The 26064-nt window shown below is 37.1% G+C and overlaps 1 protein-coding gene across 6 annotated transcripts in view; it reads left to right on the top strand.

Moving 5' to 3' along the window:
• Positions 1-26064, top strand: part of MAP2K5 (mitogen-activated protein kinase kinase 5) — a 264152-nt gene that overhangs the window by 57540 nt on the left and 180548 nt on the right. For all 6 annotated transcript variants that reach the window (XM_061181974.1, XM_061181976.1, XM_061181973.1 and 3 more), the window contains exon 9: positions 24631-24670. In XM_061181974.1, coding sequence (XP_061037957.1) covers positions 24631-24670 — 40 coding nt within the window. The remainder of the gene's footprint in view (positions 1-24630; positions 24671-26064) is intronic.

The following is a 26064-nucleotide window of genomic DNA, read 5'->3' as shown; positions in this document are numbered from 1 at the left end:
TAAAGCTTTCCTCCAGATAGCTGTTTTCCATATATACACTAACCCTGCATCACATTATGATTGTGTTTTTACCTTAGATGTTTTACTATTGATATTAATATATATTTTCAAAGTTGTAAATTATTTAATTTATGTTTAACTGGTTACTGATTTTCTTAGAATTTTAAGTTCTTACTAATGACGTGAATACAGATAAAAATTGCCCTGTTGCAAAATCGCCCTGTTGCCCATGAATGTGAAAGGTCACATCCTAAAATTCCAGAACATCCTCCACGCAGATGCAGCGTTGGCATAGAATCAGATTTCTCAGGGTTAGAAGCTCCTTCAGAGTTATCTGATCCAGTCCCCCACCCAGGGCTTCAGTCCTCTCTGTAGATAGAGCCAGGATGTGAGTCCTTTCTCCTAAAGTCCTTTAACATAGTCCTTTAAGAACGTATGCTTACATATTTGGATTGTTTTTTCCTATAGATAACTGACTATGGTGAATAGTTGGTCTGAAAGTTAAGTGCTTCCACTATGATAATTCAGAGAATTAAATAATAACACATTTCTTTCACAATCCTTGGGTCTTGCCCTTAAAATGTGTGATGCCTCATGTGTCTAAAAAGTTTGTTGTCCTTCTGTGGATCATACTAGCATTCCTTCCCATGCAGTCCCCCAGTACTGCATAAATAGCATCTCTTCGTCCTAGTCTTCTCTTCCTCACTCTTATCTGACTTGACTTTTTACCCTGTCCTGAAGGTTCTTGGGTTCAGGTACCTTTAGAAATAAGAAGAAGGAACATGTGCACTCCAATTTGCTTCTCTTGAGTTCCCTGGAGGGAGCGGTTTTCAAAGTCTCAACCTTTCTTTTTCTTAATGCTTTTATGCTGGTGTTCAGGTGTAATAAAACAGAAAAGATGTCTAGCAACTCTTTCGACTCCTTTTATTGGTCGAATAGAATCCAAAAACATTTCTTTAGACTCCTAACCTACTTATTTGTGTTGTTTCACCAAATGTTTGATTCTCAAGCATGTTTTTATTTTTAAATTGAAGGCCTATTGTGAATTTACTGTCCTGGTTTATTCTAGAAGGGAGAAAGCATAAGACCACCAAACCCCAGCAGATAATTTTTATTAGAAATAATATCCTAGATATTAAAATTTTAACCTTTTATCTTAAAACAGGTTTATAAAAAAAGGGGAGAGGGGATACAGGGAAGTGGAAATAATATGCCCATCCAGCAAGGAAAAATTACAACATAAAATTATGTTAGTGTTGTTTTTCTTTAACTATTATTCTTAATTGTGGTAGAAACACATAACATAAAAATTACAATCGCAACCATTTTTAAGTCTACAGTTCAGTGGCATTAAGTACATTCACACTGTTGTGTAACCATCACCACCATCCATCTGCAGGACTCTTTTTGGCTTGCAGATCTGAAACCCTGTACCCATTCAACAATAACTCCCCATTCGCCTGGGTTATGTTGTTTTTAGCTAAGAAGCATGGCTAGACATTTTCTTTTTATTAGGGCCACAGTATCCAAGGGGACGTCCTTAAGCATGAGTTCTTCAGTTTGCTAGGATGCTGCGGTGACATTAGCGACTTATCCTGGGTTCATTTAGTTAGCTACCATTGCTAATGCTCAGTATGTATTGTAAGATTTAGTATGTTTTTGACAGTGGTTGTTTATGGAGGGTGAGTGGCAGTATCATGATCATTTTAGTACCTTATTTTATGTAATAGATTTCTTATAAAAAAGAAGACATTTCACTTATTGCCTAGGTGATTCTTAAGGGGAAAGACATGAAGATGTCAAATTGCATAACCACTTATCATTGATCATTGGTCTTCATTTCTGTCTGGGTTTCAATTTGTGTTGTTCTTATATCCCTGACTTTTAGTTCAGCACAAAGAAATTGTATAATCATCAGGAAATGAAAAGCCACTTTACTGAAGTCTCTATAAAACTAAGTGTTTGGTGTGTTATGATTGACTTTCTCCTATACTAAGTTTACCTTAATGGTGTTGACTATAAAAACTAATTTTTCAAACAAAAATGATTACGTTACAGTTTACGCTACATAAACTAGATGAAGAAAATATTGGAAAATCCACTCATTGGTAGCAAAACTGCCTAATGGGCCTATTTAATTTTTTTCTTATAAAGAATAATAAATGTAAAGCAAAAGTTTAATATTTCAGTCTTATTTGCTCCACTTGATGGGATGTTGTGAGTTTCAAGGGATATGATATTGTGTAACTGCAATATATATTATTTAATAGTTGATCACATTTTCATCCTCTAAGTGTAGATGTTCTCCTCAGTTATACAATATGAATTTCTGGGCCCAGATATTTAAACCAAATGTGGATTCTGTGTGTAGTCCCCTGCTGCGCTACTAGTATGATAGTGATCTAGGCAGGTAATTTTAAATTGTGGTATCTGTTGGATTACTAGTTCAGATGAAATAGATCATAAAGGAAATACCCTAGACTAAAGTATAGCCCAAGCCTAGGAAGAAGAATAATTTAAGAAAAGGAAATGAACGCACTTTAATTATTGCTCCATTTCCCAGAGTGCTACAAGTTGCTCCACAAAAATAAATCAGGAAACACACATGTTCTATTCCCTTCTGGTAGATTCACAATAAATTTCGAAAACTTCGGGGAAGTAGAGAACAGTATGTGTTGCAGTTAAATGTGGAGGCTCTGAGTTTGAATCCTGCACCTGCCACTAACTAGCTTGTGTGATCTTGGGAAAGTTACGTAACGTCTTCTACCTCAGTTTCCCCATGTGTAAAATGGGGATAATAATACCTATAATACCTATCTTATAAAGTTACTGTGAAGTTAAATGAGATGTTCCATAGAAAAGACTTAGCACTGTAACTGACACTTACTAAATGTTAGCTACTGTTTGTGATAGTACCAGTGATAGACAAATCGTTAATCCCTGGGCTTCCTGTGCTTACTTGGCCATGGGATTCTTTTTTTGAGGAACATCTATAAATATCTCACAGAATTAGAGTTGTGTTGAATTAACTTTGAGAAGTTCTGCATTATGTTATGATACATCATACACTTCTTTGTTTCCTTTTATTCTCTAGTTGCCTCATGAATATGATTTATTATTATATCTTATGTATTAACTTAAATAGAATGATTCTTTTCAGAGTTTCAAGGTGTATTCTCTTTTATCATAGTTAATTTCAAATTGCTATAGGACAGCTGGTATAATGGTAAGCACATTTTTCCCCTGGAAGAAGCTAGAGCTCACGTTCACGTGGCAAAGCCAGCACTCTACACAGCATCTCTTCCTTTCACTCTGTTTTTCCCCAAGGCAGTGTTGTTTCTCAAGGTCAAGCAGAGTCCATTGTGTTTCCTTGTATTTTCTAGTGTACCCAGCACTGTCCTAAGGATAGACTAGGTGCTTTATATGTGTTGGCTGGAATGAGAATGAGGCAAGTGGAGGTTTTTTCCAAGCAGGTTTTAGTAGAGCTCTTTAATTGGATCCTCCCCATACCTAGCTGGTTTTAGAGGCTGCATAATTTTGAGACTGTGTAATTGTTTTAGAACATTCACCGAGAAGAGTAGGGATTTCTAAACTAAGGGCATATGTTTGAATGATTAATTTTCTTTCAAATGTTAAAACTTGGAGTATTTGGTATCCATTAACCCAACATTCTAGTTACTGTCCGTTTTTCTTGGACAGTATGTCACGTGGAAAGGAAAGTAATTAATAGGCCCAGTTACTTTGGAAACATTCTGTGATAATGAAGACCAGTCACTCAGGTCCTTTGCTCCTTCAGTGCATTGTTTGATGGAGTCACATAAGCTTTGGGTCCAGAAATGAAGTAGTATCTAACTCTTAGGATTTAGGTCGTGCTAAGTCAGTTAGCCAGCAAGCACTTAAGGATCATCTGTTACGTTATCTTTTTCCTTAATGCAAATTATTCAGGCTAAGACTCAAGTTGTCAGCTTTCTGGCCATGTATTCTAATCTCTAGGTGTTGGAAAACACTAGTGAACTTTCTAAATCCAACTGCTTCCTACAGTACAGTTAAGGGTCTAACCTGGGTTTGTGGTAGAATTTTCTCAGTGGTTTAATCAGCAGCATATATGCTGACTACATGTCATTTTGAAGATTGGATATATACCATTATTTAAGAATTAATTTGACCATATCTAGAGACAAGAGAAGAGGGAGGGGATAATAATTCTCAAAGGTGTTGGTCTCTCTTCATTTCTGTTGTCTTAACCAATTTTATGAAATATTTTTGCGCGATAGGGTGAAGATGGTCCTTGGAGATGGTAATTGAGATCACAGGAGCTATTAAATTGTATTCTGCCCTCATGATATGGCTGTACAGGCCAACTAAAACATTACATTTTTGTTTCGGGGCTGGAATTATATCAGCTCATTACACTTAATATGATTTATTTCATGAAAATTAGAAGCTGTGGTGGTCAGTTATAGAAAATGAGAAAATACATGAATTGTTGTCTGATTAAAGGCTGTTTAGTAAACAAAATATTTTAAAACATAGGATCCCTGAGGGGAAAGCATAAGAAAGAGATTCCCTGATGAAAATATTGGGAACCACATAATACCCAGAAAAACTATCACTTCCCTTTTCACCAAACAACCTGAAGGTGCCAAACCAAAACAGCCGTAGGCCTAACCCCAGCTTCTCTGACAACTGTATCAGTGACCCCACTCCTTTATGTTTTTTCCCTGAAGTGCATCTTGTAAATTAAGAGTAGTTTTTAAATGGTTTTGATATTGACCCAAGAGCTAGGGTGATTGTTTGATTTATTTTAACTTTAAATTTCCAATCAAATGAAGTGCCTTTTCCTTGCAGCCAAGATCATATTTTAAACAAGCAAACAAGATATCATCTTAATGTAAAATTAAATAACTTGTATATAGCTGGATTGTATTATAGTATCATGTGACAAGCAAGGATATTAATATTTTCAGAAAATCAATGAGTATTTGTCAAATAAAATTAATTATGTATGCTTCCCTCTCTCCCTCTCTCAGCATTCACCGTTATAGGTTTGTTTCATACAATAATGTGTATTGTATTGATTAGAATCTGAAGAATGAACCTGAGCTCCTGATTCTCTACACCTTTCCCACCTTTGCTGCCCCATTTCCATGTTCCCATAACTTCACACATGCTCATATCCATTATGGCAATGATGGATTATTGGCATCCAGCCAACATGACAGGCTGTCACAGGTCGCTGAGCAGAGATTTTCAGACTCTGTTTCCACCCGAATTAACTATTATTGAAATAGTTTATTGAGATTGAAGTATTGATCATTTTCTGCTAACCTTGGCTTAAGGGAAGGAAGAGGAGGCAGTGGTGTTTTTGAAAGACACTAAATTTCATTTTAAAAAATCTCATTTATTTAGCCTTTTCTTCTTCCTGTTTTATAGCCCCTATTGTTTTATTGCTTGGAAAAGGGTATCTTGGCTTTATTTTTATGACAGTATAATTATACTTCAGAAATGCACTTGATTACTATGGGTAACAAAATTGTTCTAGTATATTGGTTTGGCCAATATTGCTACACAAACAACTTTTCAGTCAATTGAGTCTGGTAAAAATCAATACATTATGGTAATATTTCAAGTAAGAATTTGCTGAATCTAAGTATTTCAACCCTATCTCCTTTCAGGGAAAAATAGTTTTGAAGCAGCAAGGCTTCTTTCTAATATTTTATTTTAATAAAAGTGCTTTCTTTATAAAGAAATTTAAGTCCCCAGCAGAAGTCTTTGTGAACAGATAAGCATTAGCACACTTCTATTTTTATAGGGTGGAAGAGATCTAGTTTCCACTGAAATCTGTTCTCTTGGCTACATTAGGAGGGTATCTCATTTGGGTTTGACTTCATCTTGCAGGGTGCCACTTTTGGATTTTTGTCTCTAGTTCTGGGTACTGAGTTTACAGAGAGATGTGGACAGTTCAGAGACCACTCAGAGGAGCATGGAGAGAATAGCAAGGGGTCTGGGGAATTTGCCTGTCTAATCCTCCTTCATTCATTAGTGGGGCGTGTTCTGAGCGTGTGCTGTGTGGAGGGCACTGTGTCAGCTGTTGGGGACAGCCAGGCTCTCACTGGAGCTGTGTCCAGATAGAGGGAGAAGCTCTGTCCACAGGTAAGTACGGGGCCTCACAGTCTAGGCTGTGTGTCTGTCTGTGTGGCACACAGCCCCTGGGGGGCCAAGGAAGGAGTGACGACTTTTAGCTCCTTCCTCAGGAGGTAACAGGAAGGGCCTCATGGAGGAACTGTTATTTGAGTTGAGAAGTGGTCAGAGGAATTGGCTGACTTTTATCTGAAGAGGAGAAAATTAAGGGGTCCCATGACAGTTGACATAAAAAAGTCTGAAAGGCATTTGTGTAGACAGAGGAACAGGTTTGCTTTGTGTTCTTCTGAAGGCCCACCTCAAATTGCTCTCTTTTTTAAATCTATTTTTGGCTGCATTGGGTCTTCGCTGCTGCACGCGGGCTTTCTTTAGTTGCAGCGAGCGGGGGCTACTCTTCATTGCGGTGTGCAGGCTTCTCACTGCAGTGGCTTCTCTTGTAGCGGAGCATGGGCTCTAGGCGCACAGGCTTCAGTAGTTGTGGCTCGAGGGCTCTAGAGCGCTGGCTCAGTAGTTGTGGTGCATGGGCTTAGTTGCTCCGCGGCATGTGGGATCTTCCAGGACCAGGGCTCGAACCCGTGTGCCCTGCATTGGCAGGCGGATTCTTAACCACTGCGCCACCAGGGAAGTCCGTGCTTGTCTTGAATGTCTCTGTGGCAGTCTGCCTTTGGTTAGAGTAAGCCATGTACTCTTTCTGCTGTTCTTCCCACTGGACTGTCCTGCCTAGAGGTCATCTGAGTGGGTATCCTCCCAGGGCCCAGCACCGCCCCTTACCTACTGTAGGTACTTAGTATTTTAGGAATTAACCTGCAGAGGCAGAGTCTTCACAACCTAAGGATGGACACAAAGTGTTGTGCATTGCTGGGTGGCTCTGGCTTCTACCTTAAGCAGAACGATATGGCTTAGTGTTCAGAATCACTGAGAAAACAATTCCCACTTAGACTGGACATGAAATAAGTGCAAAGGTTACTCCCGAGTCTAAAGTTCCAGAATGAAATTCAGCATTCAGCTACCATAAAAATCTTAGTGTCAGGTATCACTTGGTTTTGTTCTTTTAAATTTTGTCTTATTGTATATTCATTGAACAAGAGTCAGTCTGTGCCAAGGCCATCCAGTAGTGAACAAGACTGACAAGTTCCCGGTACTCCTGGAGCTCATGCTAGGGGGGCAGACAGACAGTAATCGAGAAAATGAATACTGAAGTAAGATGATATCAGACCTTGCAAGTGCTGTATAGAATGTAAAATAGGTGCTCAGCAAGGCTTGTCTGAGGAGGGGATATTTGAGCTGAGACCTGAAGGACAGGAAGGAGCCAGTCATGGGAGAATCTGGGAGGAGAACCTTCCAGGCAGAGGGAACTGCTCTGGCAAATGCCCTGAGATGGGTGTGAAGGTGTTGTGTCTAGGAGTGTGATTGGAGCGAGCTCAGGGGAGAGTGGAGAGATGGGCAGGGGCCTGATCATGTAGGATTTTTGAGACCTTGCTAAATCCCTGCCAAGAAGGCATGGTCGGTATGCTTACCCTCTTTTTACCAGTGAGAAAAATAAAGCTTGGGGGATTCCCTGGCGGTCCATGGTTAGGACTCCACGCTTTCACTTCCCAGGGCCCCGGGTTCAATCCCTGGACAGGGAACTAAGATCCCGCAAGACGCGCAGCACGGCCAAAATTAAAAAAAAAAAAAAAAGCTTGGAAGGGTTAAGTGGCATGCCCACGGTCAAATCAAGACTAGAACTCAGGTGACTTCCCTGGTGGTGCAATGGTTAAGAATCCGCCTGTGGGGGCTTCCCTGGTGGCGCAGTGGTTAAGAATCCGCCTGCCAATTCAGGGGACACGGGTTCGAGCCCTGGTCCGGGAAGATCCCACATGCCGCGGAGCAGCTAAGCCCATGCGCCACAACTACTGAGCCTGCGCTCTGGAGCCCGCAAGCCACAACTACTGAGCCCACGAGCCACAACTACTGAAGCCCGCGCACCTAGAGCCCGTGCTCCACAACAAGAGAAGCCACCGTGATGAGAAACCCGCGCACTGCAACGAAGAGTAGCCCCTGCTCACCACAGCTAGAGAAAGCCCATGTGCAGCAACGAAGACTCAACACAGCCAAAAATAAATAAATTTATTTAAAAAAAAAAAAGAATCTGCCTGCCAGTGCAGGCGACATGGGTTTGATCCCTGGTCTGGGAGGATCCCACATACCACAGAGCAGCTAAGCCTGTGTGCCACAACTACTGAGCCTACGCTCTGGAGCCCGCGAGCCACAACTACTGAGCCAGTGTGCCACAACTACTGAAGCCCGCGCACCTAGAGCCCGTGCTCCTCAACGGGAGAGGCCACCGCAGTGAGAAGCCCACGCACCGCAGTGAAGAGTAGCCCCCCGCTCGCCGTAACTAGAGGAAACGCGCGTACATCAACAAAGACCCAATGCAACCAAAAATAAATAAATAAAGATAAAATAAAATAATTTTTAAAAAAAGACTAAAACTCAGTATCAAAACATCGAGTTGTGCACCTTTAATTTGTTCTGACACCTAGGTCAGTACTTGGGCCTACTTCTCAAGCCAGGGTTTTCCTGTTTGCCGTTCACAGTCTTAAGTTTCCTAATTTTTAACCCAAATTATTTTTGGATGTGAGATATAAATTAATATATAATCCTGAAACTCAGTGATGCACCACCTCTAGTTGTTAATTTTAGAGGCTTTTTAGTAGATGTTAAAGCAACCATTACTTGGCTGACAGAATTATTGCAACATAACTTGTTATTTGGTCTATCCTTTGGGTCTTTACTTATCAAAAGCTTTGAATTTAATAATTGAATCCCTAGATTAATTGTATGGTTGTGCTAGTGGAGGTGGTGCATTTCTTGATTTATAAGACACATTAATTTTTTTTTAGCTATTTTACAGTATCTGATGTGTTAGAAAATTATAGGCTCTTGGTTGGCATATAGCACAAGCAAATATTTGTATACCATAGCATCTAGGGTATTTACTTAAATTGCTTTTTTTGGAAAATAATTCACTGGAAAGTCCAAAAGGCATTTACTGTGTATAACTTTCTGCCACAATTTTTTTAAATTGCTCTGTCGTTGGTTACCTTGATATAAGAGACCATGTTCCTGTTAAATTGCTGCCTTACTGGAGTGAAATAAGTTTAGGTTCTGATTTGTGAAATAAAACTGAATTGGAGGAGCAGGTTACTAAATTAGAGGGGGAAATAGCAGTAGCGACGTGGGCTCTGGGTATTAGGCATCAAGTTTTTTTAAACATTACTTTGATTTTTAAATGTGACTTTGTATTATGTTATCCTCTTGACCCTAAAATTTCCATACTTTTCCTAGTCAGTATTATAAAAGAAAGAAAGAAAAAGAATGTACAATATTATTGCTCAAAGCAGAGTTCGTGGTTTTTGTTTTGTGAATTCAAATAATGAAATGAAAAATGTTCAGACAAAATTAGAACTTGCTTTAGGGCACAATCAATATAGCATTTTAACAAGCTTAGTGTATTTGGAAAATATGTATTGTATAACGTTCTCAAACATACTGATTCTATTACGACTGCTAACTATAACAGCAAAATGTAACAATATACTTAGTCAGTAAACATAAAGCCCTGATTAAACCGTAATTAAGTTTTCTGAAAAGTTATCTAAAAACTATGAATAAAATATATTTTTACATTGTCTCAGCAACAAAAAATATAGCCAATGAAACTTTATAGTGGTAGAGAAAATGGTACATGGGATAAACTTACAGAGTGAATTTTTACCACACACACGTGTACTCAGTTAAGTTTCTGGACACCATTTGTTTCTTCTTCCTTTTAACTTTTTTTTAAAGGTACTTCTTAGTGAGTGTTGCAGAGTACAGTGGGGTAACTGACTGAAGAGGCAAATGAGAAGTTTCCCTGCTTCCCTGGAAGCCTAGCAAAATGTTTTAAGACCCTTCCTTCATACACCCAAGATGCAAGGGTTGCTCAGAATCATATGGCTGCGTTTGTGTTTCCAACCTGGGCCACCATAGCATGCCAAGGGTTATCCCCAGCAGCGTTGGAATATAGCTGGGTAGAGTAGGTATCACCGTCCTCATTTGACCTATGATGAAACTGAAACACCAAAATTAAGGGATTTCCCTGAGGAGTCAAAGCAAGACAAGGGATAGAACCACCACGGAAGCTCATGCTTTCGTATTTCTTGGTCCTTTCCCAGTGCCCTTACTAGTAAATAATTACATTTTGATTCTGTGAGGAGCTAAGGTAAGCAAACTATGTGCAAGCCTAAGAATTTCTGATGGCATTTTCTAGCAAATATACTACAGTTGCATTTTGTATTTTTATTTTTTGCATCAGGCACATGTACCTTACAGATGACCCATATGAACAAACAGCTGTCTTCTTTCTTCTCTCCTTCCCTGGAATTTGTAATCTTTGAATTAACTGATTAATTCAGTGTTAAAAACATTAATGCCTATCTCCAGACTTCAGTCACTTCAGCATATGATTCTCCAGAAATTACACCTTAGGGTTTTTTCATTGCCCATGATTTTGTGAGTGCCTTTGTCTGTGTATCTAAATCAACATTGGAATCTTGTAGATGTTTTCAGCTGCTGGTCTTTATAAACTAGTCTAGTTTTTTCCTCCCACACAGACCCCTCTCCCTTTCTCCTCCCATTAATCTTACTTTGAAAATATATGACGTCTTTAAGCCTTACTCTCCTGAATGGATTGGAGAATAGCACCTCCTCTTGACTAATCTCAAAGGACGTTGTAAAACAAAATGGTGCTTAATTTTTGGAGAGAATGTTCTAATACAGTTTATATATTTTTGGAAGTCACTACAGATATCTCAAAAAGAAGACCATGGTGGAAGTGAGTTTAGAATCCAAATACTTTCTTCTGTTGTCCAAAACACAGAGGCACAGATTTTTCCTTTTTACTGAGTTTAAAGTTGACTGTCCCTGGATGGTGGAAGGTATGATGGTAGTTTGAGTGTCGTTCAGTTTTTATGTTAAAGGAAAAAGTTCCTCCTGGTTTGTTTTGACCCTAGTCCTGATACGCCAGTTTCATGAAGTCTGTTATGCACAAAAGTGCACAAAATGAAGATAAAGTGCCTCTCTCCAGCCTGACAAAAGCCATTCCTTTACAGAATTGGTAGCTGCAGTGAAAGTAAATAAATGAATGGACAGCAATCACAGCCTAGTTGATGAAACTGTTCAATTAAAGCACAGGCATTTACATGGTGTAATTTCCCTAAATTGCCAATGAGCCCCTTTAGACACAACCAGTGTTCAAATTGATTTCAGCATTGATTTTGGCTGAAGCTGATAAATTTCTGCTTGTTAGTTAAAGTAATTTTGCAGAAGACTTTGTACTGCAGTATTGAAGTGTTCATTTAGCTGATGGTTAAAAGAGGAGTTATTTACAGAGGCCTCTACTGTTGTTCAGAGATGGGACAATTCCCCAATCATCTTTTACTTTTAATTTTTTAGGCTTCAGTATACCAATCAATAGGTGATTGAAACTGATTAAAACTTATCCAACCAGCTGCCTATGGCAGTTTAATTAGAAGCTGGATGATTCTTAAATTAAAGTTGTCTTATTTTCGTTGTATAGCCATCTTCCAGAACAGTAAGGGACTAACAGTGCTGAAAACTTAAAGTTTGGCTTTATTAAGGTATCTGGCAACTGTTAAATCACTCAATAGCTATTCCTGTGGCAACTCAGAAATGTATTCAGAGGCTTTTGCCCTTTATAGAGGTTAAAAGTAATAATGTGCTTACTTGCTAGCCAAGAGAATTTTTTTCCATCAAAGGGATAACCTCTAGTATAGTGAGACGTGTGAAAGAACAGCTGTTTGTGATATATATCTTATTACATAAGCAAGATGAATGCTTGAGCTTTATTTTTTAAATACTGCAGTACAGCCATCACGATGTCCTGTGTATCTCCCTGCTGAAAACCATCAGCTTTTGAATTTATATATTTTTATCCTGTTTTAAGGTCTTGATTAAAATCAATTTCCAGTGAATGAAAACCCAATATTTTCATATAAGTACATGATGACTTTTCACCAGTATTGTGGGCAGGATTATAGAAGAGAGTTTGTTTGTTTTGTTTTCCTCTCCCAGGGACACTTCCCCATACTCATTTTCTCTAGTGTGGGACAATTTCTTGAGTTTTTAATGGAAATGGGTTAATATTTCTGTCATAGGGGACATATTACATCTGGTACTACAGGGAAGAAGGGGATAAATGGCTCACTTTTCAGAGGTGCATTTACTCTTTGACCCACTAGGGTACTATTTAGTGTTCTAGGAGAGGTAATTTAGTAAATTGTACCCCAGTGGCCTGAAAAAGTTAATGCAACTCTGAAAAGTGAGTCATTCAATCGATTTTCCCTATTGCTTTTTAAAAACCAACACGACCATATCCAGAGAACCTTGCAGACAACTGGAATTAGAGGATCTAGAAACAATCAGTTTATGATAACACAGGGTTGTTGGGACATGCATTGGATTTGGCTTCAGAGGACTTGAATCCACATCCCACTCCAGAGCTTAGGAGATAAGAATCTTGAAGCAGTTGTTAACCTCACCAAGCCCTGGTTTCCTTATCTATAAAGTGGGGATAATAAGAATATCTACCTTAAAAATTTTTGTGCAAATTAAATAGCTTCCTTATATAAAAAACTTCTTATAAACCACAAAACATAATCAAATGTTAATTACTAGTAGAAGGGGGTTTTCTGAAATAGCCTTTTTTGTATCTGATTTTGGAAGGTGATTTATTGTTAGCTTTCCACCAAGAAACTGTGAGCAGAGATGATATTGTAATCAAGCCATTTCAGGAGAGAAGTTTCCTAGCTAGTTAATCCTCACGATACTGCTGTTTTTCCCCCACATGTATTGCCTCATTTTTTTCATTTTCATCTTTAGGCTTTCTCTTGCCTCTCTGTTTTGCCCATTACATTCTTTCAGAAGCTTTGATCAAGAGATCACTATGACTGTAGCTTCCTTGATCTCAAAGATACTTAGGCCATATATTAAAAGACATTAGTTGATGTTAAAGGCTTGAATCAGGCCGTATCAACTTACGGAAGAAATATGGAGGCAGTGATGACCATGTTAACTTTGAGGCAGGTGTGGGAGTAAAAAGGAGTGTATAACCAGAGTAAATAGAAAGAAGAAGAAATCATAAGACGTAGAGTTATGGTAGCTTTTCTCTGATTAGAAAACTCTTTCTAACCCTCCCAAGTTCCCCGTATTATACATCAGGTTGATTTGTGAGCCCTATGTATGATCAGCATCTTGAAAGAGTTGTTAATATCTGTGACCTAATGACATGTTTGATTTGATACTTAAACAGTCTACGGGGACCTGTTGCTTAACCATAAATTATTTTACAGTCAGTAGTCAGCATCGGTAATGGGTTTTTAGACAGAAGGAAGGTTGGCATAGACTGCTATTTGAACTAGTACAGTTTATATAAAAGCTTTTTATAACTGCTGTTTACTTTGGATTTCCTATTTTAACAGCTAGAGCCTGGCTAATGTGTTTATCTATTATGGAAGGCAACAACTGTCAGTGTTGATTTCCCTCAAACTATTTGAATTTTTTTCTGTGGATGGCTATTTTAGTATGTGACATATTGGTAAAATCCTCCCCCAAAGAAACCTACCAAGAGAACAAATCTCTAAAAAGATCAAGCAATAAAACAAAATTTTCATTTTCAAAACCACAGCTAGTTTACATTTGGTTACTGAAAGCATGTCATTGCATTAAAAGATAACATCCAGGGTTTTTAAGAAATCTCACAAAATAACAAAAGATTTTTGTTTTATTTGTGTATATATGTATTTCTTAAGCCAAATCTTAACTATTGCTTTCTCCATTTTAGTGACTGGATTGTTTTGTTAGGTTTCCCATCCATTTGGAGAACTTCCAACAATTGATAGCGCTCTATAAATAATTCACAGAGTAATTGTATCCCTCTTTTCACTAACTTTTTATAAAGTATGCTATGTGAGAAGTGGAACTTAAGTCACTGGCATTTATTCCACATGGTGTATGAAAGAATTGCCCTGCCCCCTTCACAGGGCAATGACAACGCTGTTATTTCAGTGTTCTTATTTTGCAATCATGATTAAAAGTCATCATACATGCAATTACTCTTGAGATCCTTGCTCCAAGAGGCAAAAAAGTGTGAGGGGGGGTCGTATTTCCCTTCTCATTTTGGTAACCATTTTACTAACAAATTGACATTTATCACATGTCATATTATCAGTTACACTGAAGTGTGAAATATTTACAGTCGGGTCATAGGTCAGCCCCCCATTCTTAAATTATCACAATCACTAGAGAAGCATAGATATTCCCTATTATAAATTCTTTCTCCTCATAATTGAAAATAATTTGATTAGAATGTATTCAGAAGTTAATATGCAGAATAGCACGGTAGAAATTAGATGCCTACTTTAATTATGTGAGATTGTACAAGCTTTATCAGAAAATATATGATCAGCTCTAGGTTATTTATTTTGTGAACAGGAGTCAGCTGGGCTGATTCATACTTTTTAGGTTCTCCTAGGATTTGAGATTCTAAGCATAAATAATTTCAGTAAACATGGTAAAATACAGATGCAGTTGACCTTATGCATGACATAAATTTGTGTGGGGATCCAGATGTTAGAATGTGAACACAGGTTGCTTCTCCCTTATGTCCTGTGTGAATGTAGGACTTTTTAACATTTTGTTTTCAAATTTTTCTTTTCCTTACTTTTAAAGATTCTTACAGGAATTCAGTTTATTTTTTGGACTGATGTATCTTTTAATAACTTCTCATTAGGGTTTAGATGAAGGTAGGGACACCTCTAGCCTTGTGTGTATTGTACTAGACCCATCTTTAAAATTTCAAATAGAAAATAATAAGATTAATTGAATTTGTCCCCAGATATTGCTTTTGAAATCAGTCACATGTTCTTTTGGGCGAGGTACTGCACTTGGCAGTATGAGAGATGCAACACCAACATTCAGGGCCTCAGGGGCACTGTTCTCTGGGTTCTGTTGCTGGCTTACTTTCTGTACCTTCTCGTCTCCTTTACTCGTTTCTTCTCATCTTCCTGACTTCTGGATTTGGAGTGGTTCGGGTTCAGTCCTCAGACCTCGTCTCTTTTTGATTTAATTCCTAAGTGAGATTTTGTAGTTCCATGGCTTTGTATATCATCTATATGCTGATGAAGCCCAAATGTATATCTCCAGTCCTGTCCTTTGTCCTGAACTTCCAACTCATATCTAATTACCAGTTGAATGTCTTTTAGGCATTTCACAGTTACCCAAACCTGAACTCTTGGTTTCCTCTGAAACCTGTTCCTTCTACAGTTTTTCTAATCTGTAAATGGAAACTCTGTTCTACAGGTTGCTCATGACAAAAACTTTCCAGTCATTCTTCTTCCTTCTTTTTCTCTCAGACCATCCATCGTATTGACCCACAAATCTTGTTGGCTTTTCCTCAAAACTATTTCAACAAGCTGACCACCTCTGACTTACCACTATATTCTAAGCCTCTGTTATCTCTTGCTAGGATTATTGCAGTAGCCTCCCAACTAGTCTCCTAGTTTCTGTCCTTGCTTTCCTACAAGGAGTTCTCTCCACCCGATAGCCAAGATGATCTTTCTAAAATATAAGCTCTCCCCCTGACCCTATGGCTTTTTGTATCATTCAAAATGATAGCCAGAGTCCCCACCATGGCCTAAATGGTATTACACAGTCTGTCTTTCCATTACCTTTCTGACCTTGTCTCCCACAACTAGCCCTCTTGCTTATTCCACTTCCACGCACATGTCAAACACACACTTGCACCTTAGAGCCTTTGAATTTAACATTTCCTCTGCCCGAAGTCCTCTTTTTCCAGCTCTTTAAAGGGTATGCTCCTTTACTGCTCAAATATAACCTAATGAGAGGGGCATTCCCTAACTCCTCCCACTCATAATATTAAAAAAAATGCCCCTAATCTTGATCACTCTCTATATCCCTGCCTTTAGTCTTTTTTGTTGCACTTCTACTACCTGACATATTTTATATTTATTTGATTATTGTCATTCTTCCCCCATCACTAAGCTCCAGGAAAGCAGGAACCTTGTCTGGTTTGTTCTCTACTCCAGCCGCAGTACCCCCCATAGTGCTTGGCAGTTGGAGACATGCATTATTTATTAAATACATAAACTAAGAGGAGAGTATGTCATATACCATGGTAGAAGTTGGGGACACAGCAATGAAGAGAATGAACCTTGACTCTGACCTTGAAACTTACTATAAAATAGGATAAGACACAGACCCTATATTAAGAATTTGCAATATAGTTTGGTAATTAGAGTTTACAGTATAGTTAAAGCACACACTAGTGATGTTACATAACAGTTTTAAAGAAAAATAATAATAACAGCAACATGTGACATATAAAGCATCAGAGTAGTTGATGCCGATGGAAATTCAGCCACATAAACCACGGGGTAGGGAATATGGTAGGTGGAATTTTAATGCGTTCTTTTTCTGAATTTCACCTTCAACGTTCACAATATTCTGAAGTAAACATATTTCAAATGATTCCTTGTGTATACCCTGTCTATACTGGAAAGAACGCAAGCGTTGAAGTGAAATAGACCCGGATTTGAATCCTGTATCTGCCATTCATGAATTCTTATTACCTTAATATCCCTGAGTCTGTTTCTATTATTATCTGTGAAATGTGGCTTATGTTACATACATCATACAGAGATTAGAATAATTCTGTGGATTCTCAGGAATCGTTAGTTCCTGTTGTTTCCTTTTTTCTTTCTCCTCTCTCCTGACTGCCCCATTTATTTATTAACTCCTAAATATCTGAGTATCTACTGTGTGCTAAGTATTGTTCTAGATGCTTTATACACATTGTTGAATGAAGTGGATGTGATCTCTGCCCTCATGGAGCTTAAAAGTGCAGGATTATGTAGTCTAAGGCTAACTAGGTAAGATTCTTCTATTTCTGTTAATAAACACTATAATTCTCCTATGATCTTAGCTTGAAATTTTAGATTCAGCTTCCTAATCCCCATGTTTCATAAATTATCTCTGGCCAAAATCTTTTGTATCTATTTCCCCTTTTCCATATCTGTGAATACTATGTAGGTTCATATCACCACCTCTTATGTAGACTACTGTAACAGCTTTCTAAGTGCCCCTTGTTCTCTCTAGTTTCTCCTCATTTCTAGTAGTATTGTGGTAATATGCAGCCAGAATAAGGATTTTGATCATATCACTTTTCTGTCCAAGAACCTTCAGTGGCATTTATTGGCCAGCAAATTGAGGACAGCAGACTTACAACAATAGTAATGAAAGCTGAAAGACAATGGTATCCTCCAAAGATGAAAAGGAAATGATTGTCTCAGTTAAACTATCATTCAAGAGTGAGGGCAAAATAAATACATCTTCAGAAATTAATATAAAAGAATATATGTGTCTATATGTATAGACAGAGGGAGTGAGAAAAAGATAGTTTTATAGGGAAGGAGGGAGAGTTAGTTTATAACTGAGGGAAATGCTTTAGGTAGAAAGAAACTGAATCCAATTGAATCCAGAAAGGAATAAAATGAAAGAAAGAATGGTGACTATTTAGATAAATGTGACTACAAAACAACAGTTGTAGTGATTAATTTAGGGACTTCAAAATGAAGTCAAACAAAAAGACTGGACAAAATAATACAAGATGAGAAGAGCTGATTGGAATTATAGCATTCTAAGATTTTTATATTGTTTGAGAGAAGAATAGGGATAGCAATTAACTTTATATTTTGTTAAGTCAGATATGATTTAAAAACGTATGGGTAACAACTGAAAGATAATGAATGGAATGTATAACTTCGAAACAAATAGAGGGAATAAAGGGGGGATAATCCAATATAGTAGAGGGAGAGAGGTGTAAAGTAAATGAATAAGGTGGTAGAAATAAATCTATATGTATTAATAAGTATATTTAATATGTCAACTGATGTTGCCAGTTAGTAGATTGGTCAAGTGAAACTTTAAAAAATACACCTATCTACTATTTTTGACTATTTTAGAATGTATTCCTAAAACGTAAAGACAGAGAAAGGTTGAAAGGAAAAGGTTGGGGAAAAGATACCAGGTAAAAACTAGTCAGTAGAAAGCTATTGTGGTTATATTAACGTAAGACAAAGCAGACTTTAAGGCAGAAAGTTTTGTGTTTTTTTGTTTTGGGAGGTTTTTTTAGGGATGAAGATAGAAAGGACTACTATATGATGACAGAAGAAAAAGACTGTGAATACATAATAGTCCTAAGCTTGTATATAACTAATAACATAACCTTAAAATATGTAAAGCAAAAAACTTGACAGAATTACAAGGAAAATTTGATAAATCCACAGTTATAGTGGTAGAATGTGTCTCAGTAATCAACAGATCAATCTGACCAAAATTAACTAAAGATATAGAAGATTTTTAGCATCATAGTGAACAAATTGATCACATGATCATAGAGCACTCTTTATCAGTCATGTTGAGGATATGCATTATTTTCAGGTACAGAAAACTTATTTAAGAACTGATTATGTACTAGGGCACAAAGCAAGTCTCAGTTAGATTTGTAACATACAGGTCACTTTTTCTGACTATACAGTTAGTTTAGAAATTAATAATAATGTTAACCCTCTCATTCATTTGGAAATTAAAATGCACACATCTGAATAATTTATTGGTCATGTAACACATCATAATGGGATAAAAATATTTACAACTGAACAGTAAAGAAATATATATGAAAACTCATGAGCTGCAGTCCAAGTCTTACTTAAAGGATAGTTTTTTGTATATATGTCAGAAAAAAATTGGATATAAATAGGTTTAACATCTAAATCAATAATTTTTTTTAAAGGGAAGGGGTTAAACCCAAAGAAAGTGGAAGGAAAGGAATACTAAAGAAAACAATTAATGAAATTAAAATTCAAGAAATATTAATAATTCAAGAAAACCAACAGTGGGATTTTTGGAAAAATTGCTCAAGTGTAACAGAGAGAAGACACAAATAATAAAATTAGAATTTAAAAAGGAGACATAATTCTAGGCAGAGCAGAGACTTTAAAAATAAGAGGATATAATGAATAACTTTACGACAATAAATTTGAAAACAGAAAATGGACAATTTCCTAGAAAAACAAAACTGTCATAAAAAAAATAAAAAGACCTATAGCAGTTCAGGAAATTTATTCATTCATTCAACAAATGTTTATAAAATGTGCCCAGCACAGTGTTAGGCACTGGAGGTACAGTAGTGAACAACAACAAAAAATGTCCCTGTTTTCACAGTGCTTGCTTTCTGGTGGTATGAGACAAACAATAAATAAATTGTGTAGGGTGTTGATGAATTCTATAAAAAATAAAGAAAGAGAAAATGGGCTGTTTTATGTAAGATAGTCAAAGAAGTAACATTGAACCTGAAGGAAGTGATAGAGCAAGCCAAGTGGATATTGGAGGAAGAGTGGTCCAGGCTGAGTGTAGGTGCAAAGGGCCTGAGGCAGAAAGATGTTTGGTGGAGCAGAGTGAGTATTGTGGATAAGGGAGATTGGCAGAAGCAGAAATTAGTGAGGTAATCAAGGGCCAGATCATGAAATCCTTGTAAGGACTTTTGATTCAGCGCTTAGAAATCTACCCATAAAATGGGGATGATAATAACTTCTACTCATGTTGTATGTCAATTATATCACAATAAAGCTATGGAAGAATAACTCCTGCTCCTACTCATAAGATTATGGAATTAATTAATCAATTAAATGCATGTAGAATGTCTACATGCATTCAATTAATTAATTAAATGCATTAATTAATTAAATACATTTCTGCTTTATTCAACAATTACATAAATTTTTTTCATCCAGAAGTAATAATCATTTGTCAAACATCTATTAAGTTTGGAGTACCTATATCATGGGCCAGGACTTGTGCAAAGCATAAAGAATGCAAAGGTGATTAAAACACAGTAGTGTCCCTGCCCAGTATGGAAGACAGACATATAAACAATTTTTCTGCAGTGTGCTGGGGGTTATAACAGAGATACTAAAGTCTGAAGACTAGGAGAGGCCTCAAAATGTTATAGTCTATGAGGGTGTATATTAAAGGAAGTTGTGTGGATTTTTTAAGGTAGCTTATATTTTCCTATTAATCCAAGGAGAATAAAAAATTGGGCTTCTCATTTAGCAACAGTTACTGTCCAATGGTGTTTCTGCTAAGATGAATACCTGGAATGTGGCACTTATCACACCTGTCTGAGTGTAATTAAGTTAATTAGTGGTCAGGAGATAAGCATGGTAAGAAAGTTTAGAATTTGAATCATGGTATAGCCATAGCATTTCAGATGACTAATTCTTTGTTTTCAAAGTTGGTTCACCATGATGTAACACTACTTGCTTTTCTTAACAGTAAGTGCTATATTGCAGCTTTTTGCCAGTCTTCATTGTTAAAGCTTTATTAACCTTCGTTTGTAGAGCACATAGCCTGAGTCTTAAAGCACAGAGATAACTCTTGCCTTTCAGCCTGTTTTAGTGGGTTTTTAAAAACCCAGCTACCCTGAAAACTTTCTAGCTAACATGTAATGCCCGCTTACTACATGCCAGACCCTGTCCTACGTGCTTTCCTTATCTCACTGAACCTCACAAGTTTATAACGTAGGGACTGATTTCCCCTTTTCAGACTTGAGGCACTTGAGACAAGGTGAGGTTTAATAACAGGCCAGGTTCACATGAAGAAGTGTCAGAGCTAGCATCAGAACCCAGGCAGTGACTTAGAGATTACAACCCTCACTCTTCTGCCTCCCCTGGTAGATTGGCAGTAATTGCAGAAGATTCCTTGCTTGGAAAGATTCAGTGTGATGGTCTTAGCCTGATTGAAATAGGTCAGCACCTTTGTAAGTTTTGAATTATGAGTTCCCCTGTTCTAGAATGCAGTTAAGAACACTTAAACATTACCACATACTTTTTTAGGTCCTAGAATATATATGTTCTGCCTCAGTTCCAGTCTTGTCTTTGCCATTGACTAACTGTGTAAGCTTGGACAAGTTTTTTAACCTGGCTTTTAGATATTTCTACTGCAAAAGGAAGGGATTAGATAAGACAGTTCTTTAAGTTACCTATTTGCTCAATACATTATCTGAATTTGTACTCTACCAAAATTAAAGGTTAGTACCAACTTTTTTGTCCAGTCACATAGAACCTATGGTTCCAAGTAGAAAAAGAAAGTAAGAAAGCGTGGAAAGTATAGATGTTCTCTTTTGCTGGTCTCCTTGTTATTTTAAAAACTCGAAAAGTTTATACCAGGCTACTTAGCTTTTACAATCCTAAAGTGTATATATATTGTGTGCTCAATTTTAAGGGCTGGGACTATTCCCAGAAACTCTGTGCTGGTCACAAACAAAATGGAATGCTCAAGGACTCAGCACTAAAAATAACTTATAAAAATACTCCCGCCATGCACTCACTGGAACAGGTAATTACTGTGGCAACAAACTAATTTGAAGTGTTAGCAGTCAATTAAAACAATGCAGAGGTGTATAGTTGTCTTTTGGTGTAACCAGAGCCTCCATTCAAACTTCATTAATCACTTTACAGTGTTGAGGAAGATCAAGACAGTTGAGGTCAAAAGCAATTGAGATGCAGTATCCACTGAAAATAAATTCCTTTTCTCTGGGTAGAATGCCATTTGCAAAGTTAAGGGACACACTGGACTCATACCTGGCACTGCTTTTGTCATCCACTTCTCATTGATGATTAAGTGTTAAATTGGTACTCTCATTGCACTGTAAACCAAACCACACAGCATCTTTATTGCTCGAAATCGAACCCAAACTTCCACGGATGAATTAGCATGCATCATAATTAAATCATCAAGCCTCCGCTTTTAATTCACGTGGAAATAGGAGACCCTTCTTTTGGAAAAGAGATCGGCTTTCTTGACAAGCTAATTAAGTTGCCAAACTGTCCAGTATGGTATATGTACTAGATTATTTGCTAATCGTTTCCCTGTCCCTCCTGTTGGTCTAAAACGTCCGGGTGTTGCTCATTGTCCAATGTAACATCACTGTTCTTTTTACAACTTCTGGATCCTTGCGTATGCATTCAACTATTTATCTTTACGTTTCAGCCTTCAGTTAGTGATTCTAATATCTAGTATTTTAAAATGTTGAAATTGGAAGAGACCATGACAATTCAAGAGGAAAAATAATATGTCATTATTAAATGTTACATATTATATTACCTGGAATAAAGTTACTAAATTCCTTCAAGTCATACTTCAAATTGGCTGAGTCCAACAAACTTCTCTGTCATGCACTGAGAAAAAATACAATGTAAGTTTTTACATATTAATTTATTACATGAGTTCAGATATATCATGAATCAAATCATGACATATAGTTTCACATTTTAAAAGTCTGATGTTAGCATAGGTAGTAAAGTAACTGGTAATTTGTTGTAAAACCAGTATAATATAAGGGTTCCACTTTAAAAATGTGTATCACTTTATACAAAGTACAAAAATTTTTAAATAATTTAAGTTTTATAATTTAATAGTATTTATATATACTAGGGAGGTTGGTGTTTAGAGAAAGTCTTTAGACACTTATACAGATTAAAGTACTCTGGTAAAGTGAACAATTGCCGATTTTTATAAGCTTGCCTTTCCTTTAAGTAAGATATACCTGAATTTCTCTACAATTAATTGATCAAATAAAGGCTAAGTTTACCTTCCGTAATTGGCTTGACCTTTGTCCACTCAAGTAGGAGAAGCAGAATGAATTTTTTATAACAGTCCTATGTATGGATATATACATTAATGTTGATATATGTTTTTTCTTAGTCATACCTGAATTTATAACATTTTATATGTGAAAAGTTGCAAATACTTGTAGGTTCTTAATAACTGAACGATTTCTATAAGTCAGTCACTTTAAAAACACTTGTCAATGATTGCACAACTCTGTAAATTTTCTAAAAATCTTGAATTGTACACTTAAACAAGTGAATTTTACCATATATAATTATACCTCAATAAAACTGTTAAAAATTTTCAGAGCAACCACATGAATATTTATGCCAAAACAACAGAAAATGATGTTTTTATTTTGATAATAGTGGAATATATGTTTTGTTTTTGTTTTATGAAATAAGCAATTTTTGTAACTGTGTGGTGATGGGTGTTAACTAGACTTATTGTGGTGATCATTTCACAATATATTCAAATATTGAATCATTATGTTGTACACCTGAAACTAATATAATATTACATGGCAGTTATATCTCAATTAAAAAATAAAAGGAATGAACAATGTTTACTACTAGGTCATTACCCAGTAAAAATTGGGAGTCCGGTAAATTTATTTAGCAACTTGGCATGTAAGGATGGGGAATTCCTGAGAAGCTAAATTCCATTCCCTCACATCTTCCCTACCCCGCTTACACCTTAACACTAACTGGGCGAGGGGAAGATCAGTTGGATCTTGGCGAATATGTAAAATCTTCTCTGGAGCAAGATTTTAGTTCTTCCAAACTAATTCGTTTCTTTATACCTATATGGACTTGTAATAACAGTGCTTGTTTATGTTATTTGGTTTGTTTTGAAATTTTTATATAAAGCAAATTGTTTTTGGATAGTTGGTCAGAATGTGCATTCCTTGCAGTACATGCATACACATTTCATTTCAACACAAAAGTTCTTGATGAGATGTAATGGTATTTTATTTCTGCAAACATTATTCTCTTACTCTTTTTCATAAATGAATGTATTCATATTGCTTGATTTAAATTGTAATTATTTCACTATATCTGATCATTTGAGCTTGCCTCTGTTCTGTAGCTTTTTAAAAAAATATCGAGAGATGCCAGCTTTAGGAAAAGATGAACCTCATACTTGAGCCTTGTAACTCTATGACTTTGTACATGAATTTATATCTTAAGCCATGTGTTTTGAGATTATTTTGATGAAATGTAGGGATGTAGTTTATCTGTATATGTAACTGAGATAAAAGGGAAACCTCCCATTTTATGTGGCTCTGTACCATGCTTAGCAGAGAGCTGTAGAAGACACCCACGCACACACAGTGACAGTATGTTGTAAGGGATCTGGAGCCAGAAGACTTGGGTTTAATGTCTAGTTCTGCCTCTTACTGACTCGTGCCATTGGGTGAACTGCTTAACTTCTCTATGCTTCAGAGTTCTGGGCTCTAAAAAGTGTATAATAATACCAGCATTACCTCAGAGGGTTATTTTAAGGTACTACATAGTGAATCACTGTGTAAAACATTAAGCTCAATAGAAATGTAAATTACTACTGTTATTAGTGTTCTTTGAAAGTATCATATATCCCCTCGCTGAGGATGTATTCAGATTTACATTTATGTCCTTAACCACTTGGTAGGTTGTTTAGTGATCCCAAGTGATTTTATTATTTTTTTTCTTTCTGTAGAGCATATCATGTTCCAAGTGGGAAAATATTAGCTGTAAAGGTAAGTGCTGGATAAGTTTTATGAAATTCGTGAAATTTTTGATGCTCTCCCCGCCCCCAAGCCCCCTTAGCTTGAGTCACAGGTATTGTCAAAGAAGAAATGAAGTGCTTTAAGGTTTGGGTGGTGGGTGGTGGAAGCTCTGGCCCTGTTGCGGCATTCACGTCTTTCAAGTGCCTCCGAGTGCTCAGTTGTAAGCTCCTCAAATTGTGATTCTTCTCATCATCGTCACCTATACTTCTTTCTGTGTTCCCGGCTCAGTGGCATCACTGTCTTCCTCATCTTACAGTTCAAAATCTTAGTAGTTATTCACTCCTTTCTTTCCTTCATCTGCCACATCCTGTAAGTCACCACATCCTGTCAGAAATTTCCCCTGAAATGGGTCCATGTGTCATTTTCTTTCTATTCTCATCGCTTTGGCCTTGTATCAGGCCCACATACCTCCTATCTGGACTTTTATAATAATTTCCTCACTGTACCTTTCACTCTGCCACTGGAGTTGAGAAGTTGAATCCCCGATCTGACACCCCTCTTAGCACCCCTCTTCCCCCAGCCCCAATAGTGTACAACATAAAGCCTATGATGTCTGCCTCGCTTCTTTACATCTTTATGGCATCCTGAGATACCCTAACACCACACCCCAAATAGAGTGAAGCTGCGCGTAACTCAGGGATCTTCTAGGCAACTACCTTAGATGCTCCTTACTTGTTTCCGTTGTGTTCATGGTCACAACCCATTCCTGCCGTACTTCAAGATCCCAGTCCTGCCCGTTGGCATTGGCTGCTGGTGCTTGATTTTCCCATCGTTTTAATCTCAGCTTTCCCTAATGGAGTCTCTTGAATTGCACCTCTGACTGAAACCTTTACTACCTCAAATTAACTCCATAGAACTCCACTTCCAAACTGGGCTCTTAGCTAACAAACTGTTCAGGCCTGCTTTGTTCCTTACTCCCCCGCAAATTGGTTAGGCACTCTACAGATAGGCCCCTGCCTACCTTTACAGCCACATCCTCTGCTTTACCTGCATGTTGCTTTCTGTTATGCCCATTATCTTCTGTCTCTGGGCCCTTAATAATGAAAGCTTTTATTTTTTGAATGACTACTATATGCCAGATATTGTGCTAGACTCTATATTGCTATTATCTTTAATCCTTAAAACTATAAAGTAAGCCTATTATTTTAGATTTGAGGACACTGAGACTCAGAAAACTGAATTGTCCAAGGTCACACAGATGGAAGAGCCAAGGCCAAGATTTAAAACAAAATCCATCTGCCTCCAAAGCACATGTCTTCTGCTATACCCTGTAGCCTTTATATAAGTTATTACCATTGCCCATCCCTTTGATTTCCATCTATCCTTTCAAGGTCCATCTCCTCCAAGATTCCTTCTTAGCTAAC

This window comes from Eubalaena glacialis, chromosome 2, assembly GCF_028564815.1.
Source record: "Eubalaena glacialis isolate mEubGla1 chromosome 2, mEubGla1.1.hap2.+ XY, whole genome shotgun sequence".
Taxonomy (NCBI): Eukaryota; Metazoa; Chordata; class Mammalia; order Artiodactyla; family Balaenidae; genus Eubalaena; species Eubalaena glacialis.
Note: the sequence above shows the minus strand (reverse complement) of the source record. Positions and strands in the feature narration are given on the sequence as shown.